This window comes from Sorex araneus, chromosome 6, assembly GCF_027595985.1.
Source record: "Sorex araneus isolate mSorAra2 chromosome 6, mSorAra2.pri, whole genome shotgun sequence".
Lineage (NCBI taxonomy): Eukaryota > Metazoa > Chordata > Mammalia > Eulipotyphla > Soricidae > Sorex > Sorex araneus.
In genome coordinates, this window is record NC_073307.1 from 36,724,929 (window position 1) to 36,742,498 (window position 17,570).

Below are 17,570 nucleotides of genomic sequence, written 5' to 3' on the forward strand. Positions count from 1 at the left end.
AATCACGGTGCCTCAATTAAATTAAAAAGAAAATGAAATTGCAAAAACCAAAGCAGTGAAAGGGGGTCAGGGTGATGGTCATGGGAAGACTTCTTGTTGCCTGAATATTACAGCCCATTCCACAGTTCCATCCTCGGGGCCACTGCAGGAGCCAGCTGGGTCCTAGCCAGCACCATGAGGTGTGTGCAGCAACCACAGCTCAAGGGCACGGGCCTGGGTGAACACCAGGGTGTGTGTGTGTGTGTGTGTGTGTGGGTGTGGGTGTCTGTGTGTTTGTGAGAGAGAGAGAGAGAGAGAGAGAGAGAGAGAGAGAGAGAGAGAGAGAGAGAGAGGGAGAGAGGGAGAGAGAGAGAGAGAAAGAGAGAGAGAGAGAGAGAGGGAGAGAGGGAGAGGGAGAGAGAGAGAGAAAGAGAGAGAGAGAGAGAGAGAGAGGGGGAGGGAGGGAGAGAGAGAGAGAGAGAGAGAGGGAGAGAGGGAGAGGGAGAGAGAGAGAGAAAGAGAGAGAGAGAGAGAGAGAGGGAGAGAGGGAGAGGGAGAGAGAGAGAGAAAGAGAGAGAGAGAGAGAGAGAGAGGGAGGGAGGGAGAGAGAGAGAGAGAGAGAGAGAGAGAGAGAGAGAGAGAGGCCTGGCTGAGCACCAGGGGGTGGGGGGGGTTGTGTGTGTGTTCAAGGCCCCAACTCAGGAGAGCAGAAGGAGGGGGAAAGGAGCATTTGTCTGCAATTGCATGTGGGACACGATGAAGGGTTTAGAAATGAAAATGCCTCCTCTGGCCTGAGAAAGTACTACAGTTTGAAAAAACCATTTTTATCAGAGGCACCAGGATTTACAACACGGTTACACTGTTCATCATTCCTCATTCCAGCACCAGGCCCCCCACCAGAGAGCTGCGTCCCCACTGAGTCCCAGTGACCCTGCCCGACCCCCAGCCCCATGGATGCTCAGGTTGGCAGACAAAATCTTCAGTGCTGAGGACTTTGACAATTTGTTGTTCTCTTACTATGTTTCTCTCCTCTCTTCCCTCCCTACAAAAAGAAGATTCTCATTTGCTCTCTCTTCCCCCCCCCCCAACCCCATGGAGGTGGTGACACCTACATATAGTTATCTAAAATTCCCAAAATTGTAAATAGGAAAAAAATTTTTTTTTTAAATGAGACCTTTTTCTAGAGATAGACAAATGTAAAGAATATTATGGCTAATTCTGTGCTTAGTACATTTTAGAGTTTATATGAAACAGGCAAATCCTACAAATGTAAATAAAATTTAGGAATAGTGAACAGAATTTAAGAAAATTTAAAGGGGAAAATATGAATAAGTCTATAAAAGTACCAAGTGTGTTTTATCCTAAGAAAGAGAATATTAAAATTAAGTTTTTGAAAAAATAAAGGAAATATTGGTTTTCTATTAGAAAATATATTATAGACACTGCTTAAATATCTGCATTACTAAGAAAAAGATGCAAAAAAAAATCCTGATCAGACATAGAACATTCATATAAATGAGACATAAATTCATTATTGAAAACAAATAAAATACCTTAAGAAGCCAGGAGTAAGCATACCTTTCTTAATCAATTAGAGGGCAACCATAAGTGCCCAAGTAAGTGCCATAGTCAGAGAAAGTATTGTATTTTAACTTTAAAAAATTTGTTTTTTTAATTAAAAAAAAATTTTTTTGGTCTTGGGCCACACCTGGCAATTCTCAGGGCTAACTCCTGGCTCTGTGCTCAGGATCACTCCTGATGGGCTTACGAGACCACAGGGGGTGCCAGGCATCAAACCCAGGCTTGCTGCGCGCAAGGTAAGTGCCTCATCCACTGTGGCCTGCACTGCATTTTAAACCGCACTATGGAAACCACAAGGTGGCAGACAGCTGGGCTCCCAGGGCTGGGGTGAGCACGATGTGCATGAGGTTGGCCATCCCAGCTGAGCTAGGAATCGCTCACCGACGACCTTCGCTCTGGCAGGGCAGGGGGTTGAGCACAGAGACGACTGACCAGGAGGACTGGGGTCCGCTCTGCTCCAGCACTGGGGCGGACAAGGGAAACAGGATGCGTTTCTGGGGTCAGAGTCCTGAAGACTGAAACTCACACAAGAGAAACTCTTCTTCTAGACCAAAACACTGCTCCCAGGGGCTGCTAAAGAAGAGCACCTGCACCAGAAATACCGACCGGCCAGATTTAGTAAACGTGAAATATGTACCCAATAGGGGCATGTGGTGAGGAAGAGAGAAAGGAAATCCACTCTGTACCAGGGATCAAATACAGGACCTCACATACAGCATGGATAAAGAAGGGAGGAGGAGGGAAGAAGGAAAGAAGGAAAGAGGGTAAGAAAGGAAGAAGGAAGGAAGGAAGGGAGAAAGAAAGAAAGAAAGAAAGAAAGAAAGAAAGAAAGAAAGAAAGAAAGAAAGAAAGAAAGAAAGAAAGAAGGAAGGAAGGAAAGAAAGAAGGAAAGAAAGAGAAAGAGAGAGAAAGAAAAAAGAAACGAAGGAAGAAAGAGAAAGAAAGAAAAGAAAGAAAGAAAGAGAGAAAGAAAGAAAAAAAGAGGAAGGAAGGAAGAGAAAGGAAGAAAAGAAAGAAAGAAAGAGAGAAAGAAAGAAAAAGAGAGGAAGGAAGGAAGAGAAAGAAAGAAAAGAAAGAAAGAAAGAAAGAAAGAAAGAAAGAAAGAAAGAAAGAAAGAAAGAAAGAGAAAGAGAGAGAAAGAAAAAAGAAAGGAAGGAAGGAAGAGAAAGAAAGAAAAAGAAAGAAAGAGAAAGAAAAAAAGAGGAAGGAAGGAAGAGAAAGAAAGAAAAGAAAGAAAGAAAGAAAGAAAGAAAGAAAGGAAGGAAGGAAGGAAGGAAAGGAAGGAAGGAAGGAGAGAAGGAAAAAAATGAAGAAAGGAAGGAGAGAAGGAAAAAAATGAAGAAAGGAAGGAAGAAAGAGAGAAAGAAAGAGAAAGAGGAAGGAAGAGAAAGAGGAAGGGAAGGGGCGGGAGAGAGATGTAATCTTCTAGCTGGAGAAAGGGGCCTCCTTAGAGACTCCTGCAGGACTGACTGGACCTGGCCAGTGGCTCTGCGATCGAGCCGGAGGATGCAGTGCTGCTCGGGCCCTGCAGTGATGGATGCAGTGCCCCCAGGGCAGGAGTGGGTGGGCTGTGCCTGAGCAGTGCCTTTGAAGACAGCACTAAACATGGGATCCCCAAACTTCCACGGGCATGAGCACATCTGGCCTTCTCTGAAGATTCCCAGGTGCCACTGATCCCAAGGGCGTGAGTGGGAGCTGGGAATCTGCACTCTCAAGCACACTGCACTGGAGACAAATCGCTCACTCCAAGATATACTGACTGGGAGTCAAATGCTCATCAGGGCTCTGCAAAGGTACCTGATGCCTTTATAACATCAGAAGGGGTGAAAGCTGACCTGGGATATGACAAAATGTTTTAACCTTAAGCAAATGAAAGAACATCATGGCCAAAGCAGAAAGGTGCTGGGTGAAACACACTTATAGCAGAGGGCTGGAGAGAGAGGACAAGAGGTAAGGAATTTGCCTGGGATGCAGCTTCTCCTGGTCTTCATCCCCTATGGACTCACAAGCACCACCAGGGGTTGCTTCCGAGCAACACAATCAAGACCAGCCCCGAGTACTGCTGAGAGTGGCACCCAAACCAAAATAAATATGCAAAGAAAAAAAGAAAAGGAAAAATACAAATTGTGTTAGGGTAGAAGAAATATGCAAGGATGGGGCTGGAGCGATAGCACAGCGGGTAGGGCGTTTGCCTTGCACGCAGCCGACCTGGTGCCAGGTGAGACTCCCCTCCCCCCCAAAAAAAGAAATATGCAAGGATAACAATAGGCTATTTACCCTGCCCTTTCACCTCCTGTAAGAGTTAGTATTATAATATAAAAGTTCTTTCCAGGGAAGAAAATAATGTAGGTAGGAAAAATAAAACCAACCCCCCCTCCCCCCGCAAAGATAAAGAAACCCTAAGAAAAATGCAAACAATTAGAATAATACTAGACTACTTTAATACTAGAATACCTCATATTTTAACACCAATAGTTATTATAAAAGTTGGGAAAGTAAAGATAATTAAGAGCTCCCCCCCACTTTTTGGGTCACACCCGGCACAGGAGTCACTCCTGGCTCTGCACTCAGGAATTACTGCTGGCAGTGCTCAGGGGACCATATGGGATGCTGGAAATCGAACCAGGGTCGGCCATGTGTGAGGCAAATGCCCTACCTGCTATGCTATCACTCCAGCCCCTTAAGAGCTTTCTTGAACAACTAGAAAAACTGTCAAATGTTAAGGGTTTTTACTCTGCTTGAAAATTCACATGATAATTATGCAGAAGGCATGCCCGTGTCTCTCTGGCATGTGGAGAAGAGACATACACTTTTATTTCAAAGGGGCACAGCACCGATGACATTCTGAACTGGGGAAGGGGAGTTATAAAAGCTGCTAACAAGTGAGAAACACAATGTAAATTGTACGCAAGGTCAGGCAGAAGAGTGGGTCTACTCAAGAAAACCACGAGCACAGACCTAAAATGAGAACAGGAGGACAGATTAAACAGCATTCAAAGAGAGGCATTTTCTGTAAAAAGATAGTATCTTAAATACATAATAAAACTCAATATATGTGTGTATATATATATATGTATATACACATATATATGTCAAAAAATCGCACTAAGGGGCCCAAGAGATAGTAGAGCAGATACAAATCATTTGCCTTACATGCAGCAGACCTGGGTTCGATCCCCAGCACCCATATGGTTCCACCAGGAATGATCCTGAGCACAGAGCCGGGATTAAGCCCTGAGCAATGGTGGGTGTTTCCCCCTCCCCAAACATAAAAGAAAACAAAAACTAGCAACAGCAAAATACAAACAGAAAGAAACCAGAATCATAGTAAAAGGAGAAAGTCACATAGTGTGGCAGAAAAAAATCAGCCAAATTTCATACTCAGAAGAAAGGTTCTGCCTGTTTCAATTCTTAACACACACTTTTACATCTCTACATTATTTATACTGCCCATTATTGATACCGTCTTTCATAATTTCCTTTCCCCGCCCCCCTCCCAAATCTAACCTAATCACAAGGCAAGTACACGAGAGCTCTAGCAGCCTGTTCAGCTCTTAATCTCCGAATGCTGGCTGGTGTGTCCCAACCACAGCCACCCGTGAGGCTGCTCCTCTCCCTGGCCCTGTGAGGATGCTGCACTGGCCTGCTGAGAACTATGGAACACTGAGAGCTCGGGACCCTTTCGGCTCCTTGACGTCTGGAGAGTCATGCTGCAGGAGTAGCTTCGCTTGGCAACCAAACTTCAGAAACCGAGAGAAGCATCCTAGAAAATCAAGTTAATGCCCCGACAGCCCCTCACACGTACACCCAACAGTGACTGCCCATGAAGTGTGTGATCACGGGGAGCGAGTCCTCTTCAGAAGGAGGAAACAGCATTCTAGCAGAGACCAGGGCAGCCTTTGCCTGCAGGCCTAATTGGCGTCACCCAGCTGGACCTGTCATGGGGCTGCTGCAGGGCAGGGGTCAGGGGTCAGCTGGGTGGGGTCAGGGTCATGGGGAGCTGGGTGCAGGCCTGCTTCTGACAGGCTGGTGCTGGCAATCTGAGGCTGGGCAGGGAATGGGCGCAGGCTCTGATCTCCTGGGGGGATTGTCGAGGGGACACCCTCTCCCCCTCCCTTTTCTCCCTCCCTCCCTCCCTCTTTCTCTCTCTCTTTCCTTCCCTCCCTCGCTCCCTCCCTCCCTCCCTCTCTCTCTCTCTCCCTTCTACCCTCCCTTCCTCCCTCCCTCCCTCAAGAGGTGTTCAGCAGGAATCTTGCTAGAATCAACTGTCTCAAAACTCAAGGAAACTGAGGATTCTCTGACCAGTGGGAGACTCGGCTTCCAGGCTCTTTCTTCCACAGGCCCCTGCGCTGTTGCCCTGGTAAACTCAGAGGCAGGCAACCACGCCCCCCAAATCTGTGCTCACCTCTACTGCTTCTATTAGAAGCAAATGTGGATGTCACCCAAGTTTTAGCTGGAGAATTCAGTGAAAATCACTGCTTGTCCCTGAACAAAAACGTATGTAAAGCTTGAAATGCTTCTTCAAAAGAAAACTAAGGGAAACAGATGCCCTGATTTCTCAGTAATATCCTGCTGTAACCAATACTCAGTATTTTAGTCTTCAGAAAAGAGGAAGTATGTATGTGTGAGGGGTGTAGCTCCAGGGACGAGAGCAGACACCCTCCTGCATGGTTCCCCGAGTGCCGCGACGAAGGCCTCTCCTCCCAAAGGAGTGGGGGCAATGTTTCAGTGCTGCATGATCCTTCACACAGAAAAATCAGTCCCCCACATCACTTACACGCTGGCATTTTTCAGAAAATATAAAAGGTTTTTGAGGAAATGGAAAGAATAGATTTGTCCTCGGCACAGTATCTTTCTTATCTTCTTTCTCAAGAGTAACAAGAGCGAATATTCTATATTTTCTATATTATGTGTGGATGTATGTATTGTATAACTCGCCTATAAAATACATATATACACAGATTTGTACATATGCATGTGTACAGATGGAAAACAGTCAGACAGGAGCAATATAGCACAGTGGGTAGGGTGCTTGTGTATGACCAGCCTGGGTTTGAGCCCCTGTACTGCATGAGGTCCCTCAGGCCCACCAGGAGTAATCCTTGCGTGAAGAGTCAGGAGTAATCTCTGAGGAACACCAGCTGTAGCCAAAATTACCCCCTCCCCCCAAAAAAGAAAAAATAGGAGACAGCATTGAATCATGGTAATTTTCTTGGAAATTTCAAAAGGCAGTACTAGTTATTAAGATAATCTCTGAAACTCAGTAATAATTTATAGTTTGGATAATATTTAATGAAGGGTCCACTCTAGGATTCTTGCCTGCCCATTTCTACCCATCCTCATCCCTTCCTTTCACCCTCTTGCTTCATTGGAAGCTTTGTAAAAAATTATTTTATTGTTTTTGCTTTTTGGATCACACCCAATAGTGCTCAGGGGTTACTCCTGGCTCTGCACTCAGGAATTACTCCTGGCTGCCCTGGAGGACCCTATGGGATGCCGGGGATTGAACCTGGGTCAGCCATGTGCAAGTCAAACACCCTACTCGCTGTACTATCGCTCTGGCACCTCATTGGAGAATTCTAATACCCTAGATCTGAGAACTAAAACTTCAGCCTTGAAAAGAAGCCTTTCAGACTCACAAGAAGGCCAGACACCTTCTTCCCCGTCGTCCCCAGGGTCTTCAGATGTAGGCTCAGTCTTTTTCAGGCACACAACAAAGTATAAGGTGAAGTCATCAAATTTCTCCCCTATAAACCCATCATTCGCTCCCCCCATTCCCAACCCCTCCCTGTAAAGCAAACTGAGTATCCTTCATGGATAAAATTGGGACTGGGCCTTCCTCTGTGCTTCCATAACACTCAGCTCGTGCATCTGTCCCTGTGGAAGGTCTTAGCAGAAAGCCCATATCAACAAGAGGACATGGGATGACACCACTTACTTTATCAGAAAACAAACGGGCTTTTTGATAAAAGAAATCAAAGGTCCAAGACACAGCCATGCTCCTAGGAACCCCGGAAAGCAATCTGAACCTCAGTAATGCCAAGTGCCACGTGGAGAAGAGAAGAAACAAGTTACCTTTTTGTGCAAGGCATGGAATTCGCTGTATCTCTTTTCAACAAAATGTTTTCTTCCATTCATTAGCACTTCTATCTTAAACACCTACGGAGGGGAAGGGAAAAAAAAAAAGATTAATTCCACCAGTTCCAAATCCTCAATTGTCTGAAGTGGTAAGTTTGTGACCATGATAAATTTCATCCCTCTAATTATAGCGGCCGACCCCCCACCCCAACCCAGAAAGGCTCGGGAGACTGGCCCCGCAGCACTGATTGATGAGCGAGCTCGCGTGGCCCAAAGGTTACCATGCCACAGCAGTCTCCTCCACAAACACCGCCAAGGGTGAGGAACTTGGGGGTTCCCGTGCCTCAGTGAGCAGCCTCCCTCTCCACGCTAACCCGCCCAGAACCACAAGGGACTCCGAGGCGGATGTCGTGGCCCCCATGGTCAGCGGCAGCAAATCCCTGGCCCGGCCGGGGCGGCTTCCCCTCTGGGCCTTGTGAGGCTGGACGGGCCGTGGCTCCTCTAAGACCATCACGCAGCCTCCCTGCATTCTCGGTTCGCGTCTTCCCCGCCTGCATATTCATCACCAGTCTCAGCTGGGCTTTGCTGCCATTTGCTGCCCGGAGGAGAAAATGTAGCAAAGGTTTGTCCTCCCCCGAGGGACATGAGTGACAGCTCCTGCCCAGCACTCTGGACGGTTGAAGGGCCCGGCCGACGGTGCTCTCATTAGCAGACCCCGTGTGACACTTCCCTGATTCTCGGGTCAGTGGGTCAGAACTGGGAACTGGGGCTGGGGGGATGGGGTGGGGTGCACTGGGCATGGCCCTGGACACCTCTGTGAGGAGGTGATTCCCAAAGCTCGGCACAGAGCCTGTGGCACCCCACGGGGCAGGGAGACAGCCCAGTGGCTGCCCGTCCCCATGCCCTTCTGAGAAGTCAGCCCCAGGGTCCCCGGCACTTGGGTCCTAAGAACATGCTCCCTCACCACATAAGAGCCACTGTCCATGGAGCCCGGGAGACACGGGGCACACCTTTGGGATTGGAGAGATCCCTACGGGCCCGTGTTTCATCTCATCTGCATGTTAGGTTTTAGGCAAGTCTGCAATAAGGCGGATTCATAAGTATGAATCATGGGGCAGGGACCAGGGAGATGGCTGAGCGGGCGGGGGCAGATGGGTTCCATCGCTGCCTGGCACAGGGAATATCCCCAAGTACTGCAGGGTGGGGTCATGGGGGGAACAAAAGCAAAATAAAGCAAAAGTGTGGGGCAGAGGACAGCGCTCAGTACACTGCTCATGCCTCCATGAGTAAGGCCCTGGGTTTGACCCCCCATACCACAAAACAAAAACTCATAAAACATGTTTGTATTTCCATGCTTCTTCAAACAAGAAACATTCTTCTGCGGCATGGCTCTGTTTAAGAAACGAGCCTTAATTAAATAAGCAGTAAATTTCTCTTTCACAAATTTAATATTTTAAACCAACATTTGGTTTTTCAAGAATTTTCCCTAACAAACATAGTTTGGGGAATAAGTAAAATAGTTTCCCCTAAAAACATATGCATATGCTTCCAACTCTCAAATTACAGGGGTTTTTTTTGTTGTTGAAGAAAGAATTTTTTACAAACTCACTGAAGAAAATGATTCTTCTTCATAGGACCTGCCAGAAATAGAATGAGGAAAACACCCCGAGAAACACAAACAAAAGAAGCAGAGTTTGAAGGTGGGGGCATGGTAATAGGATGCTGAGCCCCTTTTTGGGGGTCAGGCCCCAAACTTAAATCAGGACAATGTGGGCGCCATCCAAGGAGTTTCCATCTGTTAAGCTGCAGGAGATCAGTGAGGTATTGTCCTAGGTCCAGTTATTGAGGGTTCATCACACACACACACACACACACACACACACACACACACACACACACACACACGCATGCACGCACTCATACAATACTCATACACACACTTATATGTGTACTTACTGGGACGTCATTTCACATATACTCACACATTCACAGTCACACATTCACTCATGCATACCCTTCATAAACACAGACACACACTCATGCACTCACACAAGCATACACACATTTATACACAGATTCTCACATAACACACACTCTCATATACTTATCCACTCATACACACGTATAAACACTCTCACACACACATAATTCATAAGCACATACTAGCACAGACACGCCCCCTCATGCATACCCACTCACATATACTTACACTCAGAAAAGCCTGATACATTTTAACTCTCCTGTTTCTATGATGCTGCCATTTTAAAAATGCACATTGTACCCAAAACTATAGACTCTTCCTTTAGGTTTTTTTTTTTTTCTTGAAAACATCTTGGGAGGCTGCTGCTTAATCAAAATTTCCATGACAATATGTAGCAAGAAGTAGAGACAATTTAATAAATCCTATTTTCTTAAATTCCATGCCAGACTCCCCCGCCTCCTCATCTGAGTTCCAGGCCATGTCCATGCTGGAGGGAAAAGCCCCTTCCTGCTTTGCTTTCCTAGCAAGCCCCTCTTCGTTACTCTCCCGCTCAGGTAAGGGAGGCTCCAGTTTGGAACCTGCCATGCACCGAATCCAACGGGCTTCCACCTGTTTATGGAGGAACCCCTGAGCGTCCGGGAGATATTCTCGGCACTGGGGATTCAGCAGCAAACAAAACCTGGGGAGCCCTGCGGGGTCCCAACTGTACATAGGAACAAACATGGAGGAGAGGAGCCCAGGGTGCTCTGGAGGTCAAGGCAAAGAGCACTGGGGCAGAGGTTGCTCAGGACAGGGGCAGAGCAGACTCCAGGAACTACGGTGCTGGGAGGTCCGAGAGCTTGTGTGTGAGTCCAGTCTGCAGGCTTGGAGGCCAGTACCCAGAGGTGTCCCAGGATGCTGTGCTAAAACTCCCAACTGAAAGCCGAGAGCTGGCAGATTCCATCTTGGGCCAAGACAGAATAAATAAGGAGCTGATTTGCCCTGACACTTGGAACAACAGAAAGGCTGAACAAAATACATGGAAAAGGGGCACTCGAGTCACTGGGCCGGAGGACCCGGGAAAGGACAAACTGGTTAGAGCCTGTAAGGACCCTGGCAGACCCTGGGTTGGGCAGTGGGGGTGGGTGTGAGCTGCACCCAGAGAGAACCCCTAAACCTGCCCTAGGTCATCTCATTCCAAACATTCATCTGAGCCTCACCAGCACCTGTCGAGGTGGAAGCAAGAGCTCAGAGAGTCTCAGAGAGTGTCTGTTCCTCGAAGCCAGGGTGGCAAATCTCGGGACCCTCAGGAGGGCTGGGGGGGTGGGGCGCAGTGGGGAGCCAAAACTAGCTGCAGACTGAAGGCTCTTCAGTCCAGCGTGACCAGCATCAAGGTGAGAGCTGAAGAGACAGCAGCGCCTCCCAGTCATGTAACCACACGGCAGCGCGAGACTATTCGTAGGCACGTAAAAATACCCAGCACCTCATAAGATCAAATTCACAGTCGGCCACCCAATCAAAAGAGCAGTAAACACAACTCATCAAGAGAAGAAAAACTAATCAATCAAAATTGATCTGAAAGTGACACAGATGATACAACTGCTAGACAAAAGCATTGACATAGTTGATTTTAAAGAGAATTTCTTTTACCCTAGAATGCAGAGACAAGGCTGACCATGCTAAGTGGAGATGCAAAAAAATAGAAACAAGACAAAAAAAAACAAGACTGAGTCCTCACATATGCAATCAACACAATAACAACAACAACAACAATAATAATAATAATAAACTCCAGATGGAACAGAAGATCAGCCACAGTAGAAAAAAAAAAGTAAACTTGAAAACCTAGTAACAGAAACTCTAAAATAAAATTTGGGGAAGAACTGAAATATAATTAGAGCATCAATGAACTATGGGAGAACTTTAAATGTAAACTGAACATATGGATTGGACATTTATTTACCCCATCCACCATGGTAGGGGAAGTCAAGGTGGAGTTGGAGAGAAAGACAAATATATTTGAATAAATCATGACCCCCAATGTCTTCCAATTTGATGGAAATTAAAAACCCACAGGTCCGAGAAGACCAGTGGACACAAACATAACAAATATAGAAAATGTCAAAGAAACAACAAAATCAACACATATTGTAACCCAGTTGTAAGAGAGAACTTAAAAAGCAGCAAGAGAAAGAGAAAAAGTATTACCAAGAAAACAACAAACAAAAAACCCCCATGTTTGACTAAGAAAAAAAAACCTAAAACGTTTCTGTAAGTAACCGAGATTATCACTGATTCAATGCATATGCACGTTAGCCATGTTTGTAAATAAAACATGGAAAATGTCATGTAAAAAAGGTAAACAGTCACTGCCAGATGCAGCCCCCCGAACAAACAAACAAACAAACAAACAAAAAGCCCAGAAAAGACACACGGAAGCTTAAGGCCAGCTAATTTTTAAATGATTATTTTAAAAATACTTAACCTTCTCAGATGATAATACTGACAGCAACAGTAACGGCAGAAGTTTTTACAGCACTGATTCTACGCAAGTAGTGCTCTAAGCTCTTTTCCTGTGCCACTGAACTAATTCTTGCAATACTCCCATACTTTCTGAAGTGAGAACACCCTCTCCTCCCCCATCCTCCCAGGGTTTGTCCTCTGGAGGACTCTTTGCAGGAACACAGTTTACCTAGGCAATGCAACAAGGTTCTGAGGTATTCACCCCCAACTCTTTGGAGCCCCTGATCCTTCCACACTAACCAGACACTGCACTTCTTTCTACTACTTCCTCAGGTTGGGCTTGTGATCTCTCCAACCCCCACCCTCCTTCCTTACAGTTTCACATCTGAGCTTGATGGTTCGCTTATAAAAATAGTATGTGGGCTATCATTCAAGTTGACAGAGTGCAAGCCTTGCATACTTGAGGCCGAGTTCGACTCTCCAGCACCATATAGCCCCGAGCACTACCGAATGAGGCCACTATTAAATAAATTAGGGTTCAGGGAGATAAGTCAAGGTCTGGATCACATGTCTTGAACTGGGAAACTCATGTTCAGTCCCTAACACTAACAGAGCACCAAACCAAGGATTAGTTGATTGAGGGCTAGGGAGAAGTAGGTCAGTGGTAGAGCACATGCCCTGCACATGTGAAGTGCCTGGTTTTAATCCCTGGCACTGTAAAAAGTAAATAAATAAATAAATAAATAAATAAATAAATAATGTTCACTTACCAAAAAAATTTTTTTTGAAATCCAAAGTAGGGCTTGGGGGATGGCTCAAAGAGCTGGAGTACAACTTCGCACACAAGGGTTCAATCCTCAGCACCACCTGATCAACCCAGATATGAGCGGTACCACCAGATGTGGCCCCTAAACAAACCACGGCTACAAAAACAAACTTAAAGGCTATAAACTTAAAAAAAAAAAAAGCAAGAGTCTTACATAAGATGTGTAAGTTCTTGACTCAAAAGGTATCTTAAAAATTCTTTCAGAAATTGTCTGCATACATATATGTCAAGTCCTGCATGGTTGCAATTATATGAAAATGATTTTACTTTTAGATATAACTGTAACCATCTCATACTGTAGTTCTTTTACTTTAGTTTTTTCATTCAGTCCCTCTAAATACCTTTACTGTTCACGTTTTGTCACATTCACTCTTTCATGACTACATAGTACTCTTATGTATGGATCTTATACTGAATGTACTCAGGACTCTAAGAAGGATATGCAATTATTGTAGTTCTTGCTGATTATGCATAGACTCAAAGATACACATGTATTTATTTTATACTCTATAAAGCATGCTCATCCTCTGTAGGTAAGTGCACATATGGCATATAGTTCATATTTGTATATATCGGTAAAGTGTCAACATATGTACCCTATAGACTTCAAATGTATATAATATCTACCCCTTTCACATTATATATGTACTAATATACTATATATATGATAAAGATGAAAGATGCATAAAAATACTCCTTGGTCCTGTATATGTGTACCAACATAAAACAAAATGCAAAACTGTTGCCAGATTTATCCCCCTCGAGTACACTGAGTCACACTATGACCCATATGGAGGTACAGACTCTGTGTCCCATTTCAGCCAACTCTCGTTGTCACCACTTAGGCACTCTGATGAGTGAGATGAAAACTACTCGTGTCAATCTGATCAGGGTGAGGAGTAGTGCTTAAATTTTCTTTACAAACTTCCCACATAAAATTTCAGGAGGGCTGGACTGACCTCGCTAACTCTCTACTAGATACTTCCTTGCCCTTAGAGATTTCAGAAACATTTTTTTGCATAAAACTAGGAAGGCTTTATGCAACAAAATAAACTTATTAAGGATTTAATGTATGTTTGCTTGAAAACACACAAATTACAATGTTCAGATGACTAAATTACATCCAAAGGCCTAGGATAATTATTAACTTCTTGAAAATTAAATAGTAAAGGAAAATAAATGCAGCTTTGAAAGGAAGTTTTGATTCCTAGGAGACATTTATATGTTAGAGACTTTGCAAAAATATCTCTGAGATTATACAGGAAATCAATCACAGAATACTTTTTGTTATACTGACCCGGAATTTTTTTAGAAACATATCTAAGAAATAAAATGGACTTGAAGTTAAGAAGACCTTAGACATTAATTGTCTCGGTGGTCAGAAGCTTATACCTTACAACACTCTTCACTTCCACAAAGCAAAACAAAAATGCTTTCTCATAAGAAGGATGAGTGTCTAGTAACTGAAGTGCCATGCAATCACAGCGGGAGAGTTCTACAAAGTCCCATGTTCCAAGTACCTCACAGATTCAAACTGCTATGTTGAGAATCTAAAACACCTGAAAGAGGGGCCAGAGTGATAGCACAGCGGGTAGGGCGTTTGCCTTGCACGCGGCCGACCCGGGTTCGATCCCCGGCATCCCATATAGTCCCCAAAGCACTGCCAGGAGTAATTTCTGAGTGCAAAGCCAGGAGTAACCCCTGAGCATCGCTGGGTGTGACCCAAAAAGCAAAAAATAAAATAAAATAAAATAAAATAAAACACCTGAAAGACACTATCAGCTTTTCTTATATATTTAATGATTTACTATATGTTTATATTTATATGTAACATATCACATTGAATGATAACAATAATCAAAACAAAGCACAATATTAACCCTAGGTTTGAAACCAACATGTCCTCCTTTTTTGAGTCAGAATAAATAATAAAGATACAACATACAGGGCCAAAGGCTGTGGCTCTGAAGCAGCACATATGTGTTGCATGTGTAAGACCCAGGGTTTGATCCCTGGCACGAAGGGAGAAAATAAAGGAAAATAAAACAAATGGGATTATTATTCCATCACAAGAAGTTAAATAAGAGAACCATTTTACTGTGTGTCTACTGGGAGTCAGGTTCTCAAAACATCTTAATTCATACAAACCAACAGTTTATGTTTTTTAATGAGGGAGAACTGGTAAGAAATGCTCAGATTATAAATTACCATGAAAGCTGATTTTTAAGTAAATTTATAGTTCAATAAAACTAAGCATTAGACTTTAATTTATTGGTCTTCTGAGCTTTATATTTTTCATCCTCTATTCTAAAATGCCATCTTGAAAAAAAAGACATTATTAATTCAATTGTCTACACTTCTCTGTGGAGAAGCTGCTAACCTTTTTCTATCTTTGAAATTTCAGGCATTAAAAAAAATTTTTTTAAAGAAAATGTCATACTTTAAATAAACCATAGCTTAAGGAAAGAACAATTCTAAAATAGTTGCCACTACAGGATAACACAGCTGTGGAAGACTGAGGTATGTTTAAACTTGTGTGAGTTTTAAAAACATGATTCCCCATTGCAAAGGAAATTCATGATACTCCAAAGGGCAAGGGGGAGAGAGAGAGATTCCAGGTGATAAAAAAAACAAAAAACAACAGTAAGAACAAAACCAAGGGCTATAGAGATAGTCCAAGGGGTCAAGGTGCTTGCTTCGGATATGAATGACCCCAGTTTGACCCCTGGAACCTTATGGTGCTCTGAGCATGAACAGCAAGAGAGCCCTAAGCACAGAGTCAGGTGTAGCTTCTGAAAACCACCAGGTGTGGTCCACCCCTCTCCCCACCAACCCCCCCAGCCTCAAAACAAACAAACAAACAAACAAACAAACATAAAAACACTAGAACTAGAGTCAGAGCAAAACTCAAAAATAAAACAAGTCTTAATTTCCTTAGCTGGCAAGAACAAAAGGATTTACCACAATCCAAGCAAAGACAGGACACGGATTTTTTAAAATAAAAATTACAATAATAAAAAAAGCATTGCCAAATATGCTGATGGAAAAAGGCAAGAAAAAAGACGAAGATGACACCATATTGTACACTGCCATATTCATTGCCTCTGGCCCACCACACAAACACAAAACAGAGCTGCAGAGTTTTACAAGAATATTATCCATGAATCTAGGGAAAACCACAGAAAACCTGGTCTGAAATTTTAGCTTCAAATTCTTTCAAAATTTGGAGGTAAATGACCCTTTACCAAGAATTCCATACCCAGCCAGATTCTTCTCCAAGGGAAAGTACTCTTTGCAGGCATGCGGGAAGAAGAATGGTGGTTTTATCTATTAGGTAAATGTGCAGAAAATTTTCTCTAAGGAATTTTTAAAGGGGAATTAAAAACACAAACCAAGAAACTATGGCATCTCAGCTAGACACAAAATGCAGGGGACCTCAAACTGTAGCTTAGAGCCAGAAAATGACTCAAACTAAAAGAGAAGTCCAGATGTCCAAGAACATTGTGGAAGAGAAAACAGGTCTACAACCAGTAACAATTAATGAAGCCCCAGCAACAGTGTCAAAGCCTTTGACACTCTCTATTCGAAGGGAAAAAAAAGACTGAGGTCAGAGTGATGGAACAGCAGGGTAGGCACTTGCCTAACACGCAGCCAACCCAGGCTCAATCCCTGACACCCCATATGGTCCCCAGAGTACCACGGGCAATGGTCTCTGAGCAGTCAGGAGTAAGCCCTGAGCACTGTTGGGTGTGGTCCCCAAACCAATAATAAATGAACAAAAAGCGCCTAGAAATTCTAAGGAAACTAAACAAAACTGTATGACACAAAGGGTGTCACTTTGAAAATAATAAAGAACATCCATTTATCATCCATTTGAAATAATGCCTGCAACCCATTCCACCGAGTAAAAAGATTTAATAGTTTATAAGGCTACATTTTCTTCTCTATTGTTTAAAACACTGGAGTACATGGTGAAATCATAAACATTGATGAAAGTATGCACATGCATTTATGTTTATAACATTTGGACTTAGTTTTCTCAGACTCAATCTTAAACCTGCAAGTCGGTAATTTTTAGAGAAACATTTTTCAGTCTTGCTCACGTAAAGCACTGTAGCAAAATTAGGAGGGAAAATAGGAGAGAAGCTGAGAAGGGGTTTGAATGAAAGGGGCAAAATATTTTATCTTAACTATAGTCACAGGACATGAACAAAAAATGGGAGTGGGGAGAGAAATGATCAAAGTTACAAAATAACAAACAGAATGAAATCAGATAGACGCTGCAGAATTAATGTGGAGCGAAACACCATAGAGATCCAAAGGCTTCTTTAAAGTAAAATAGTTTTATTTAAAGAACGATTCTTTAGAGAAACATGCGTGGAGAGAAAGAGAGGGTGACAGCACTGGGCATGGAGCATGGCCCCTCAGCTTGGGGAAAGCCTGCTCCTTTCTCTTTGAGCACTGAAGAACCTGGCAAAGGGGCTACCGCCTCACCAGGAATGGGCTGGGAACATAAGGAGTCAGGGAACCAACCCAAGGATTGAACCCAGGGTCTCACAAGTGCTCTTCCACTTTGAACCGCAGCCTGGCCCTCATGTTTTTACCTTAAGTGAAAAGTCAACAGATACCTGGGGTCGTAGGGCCTCAGTCACGAGCTCATGCCTATGTGGGGTGCCAGGGATC

At 43.9% G+C, this 17,570-nt stretch overlaps 1 protein-coding gene across 3 annotated transcripts in view; it reads right to left on the reverse strand.

Annotated features, from left to right (window-relative positions):
• SNX24 (sorting nexin 24) overlaps positions 1-17,570 on the reverse strand; it is a 140,569-nt gene that overhangs the window by 57,584 nt on the left and 65,415 nt on the right. For all 3 annotated transcript variants that reach the window (XM_055141553.1, XM_055141554.1, XM_055141555.1), the window contains exon 2: positions 7,636-7,719. In XM_055141553.1, coding sequence (XP_054997528.1) covers positions 7,636-7,719 — 84 coding nt within the window. The remainder of the gene's footprint in view (positions 1-7,635; positions 7,720-17,570) is intronic.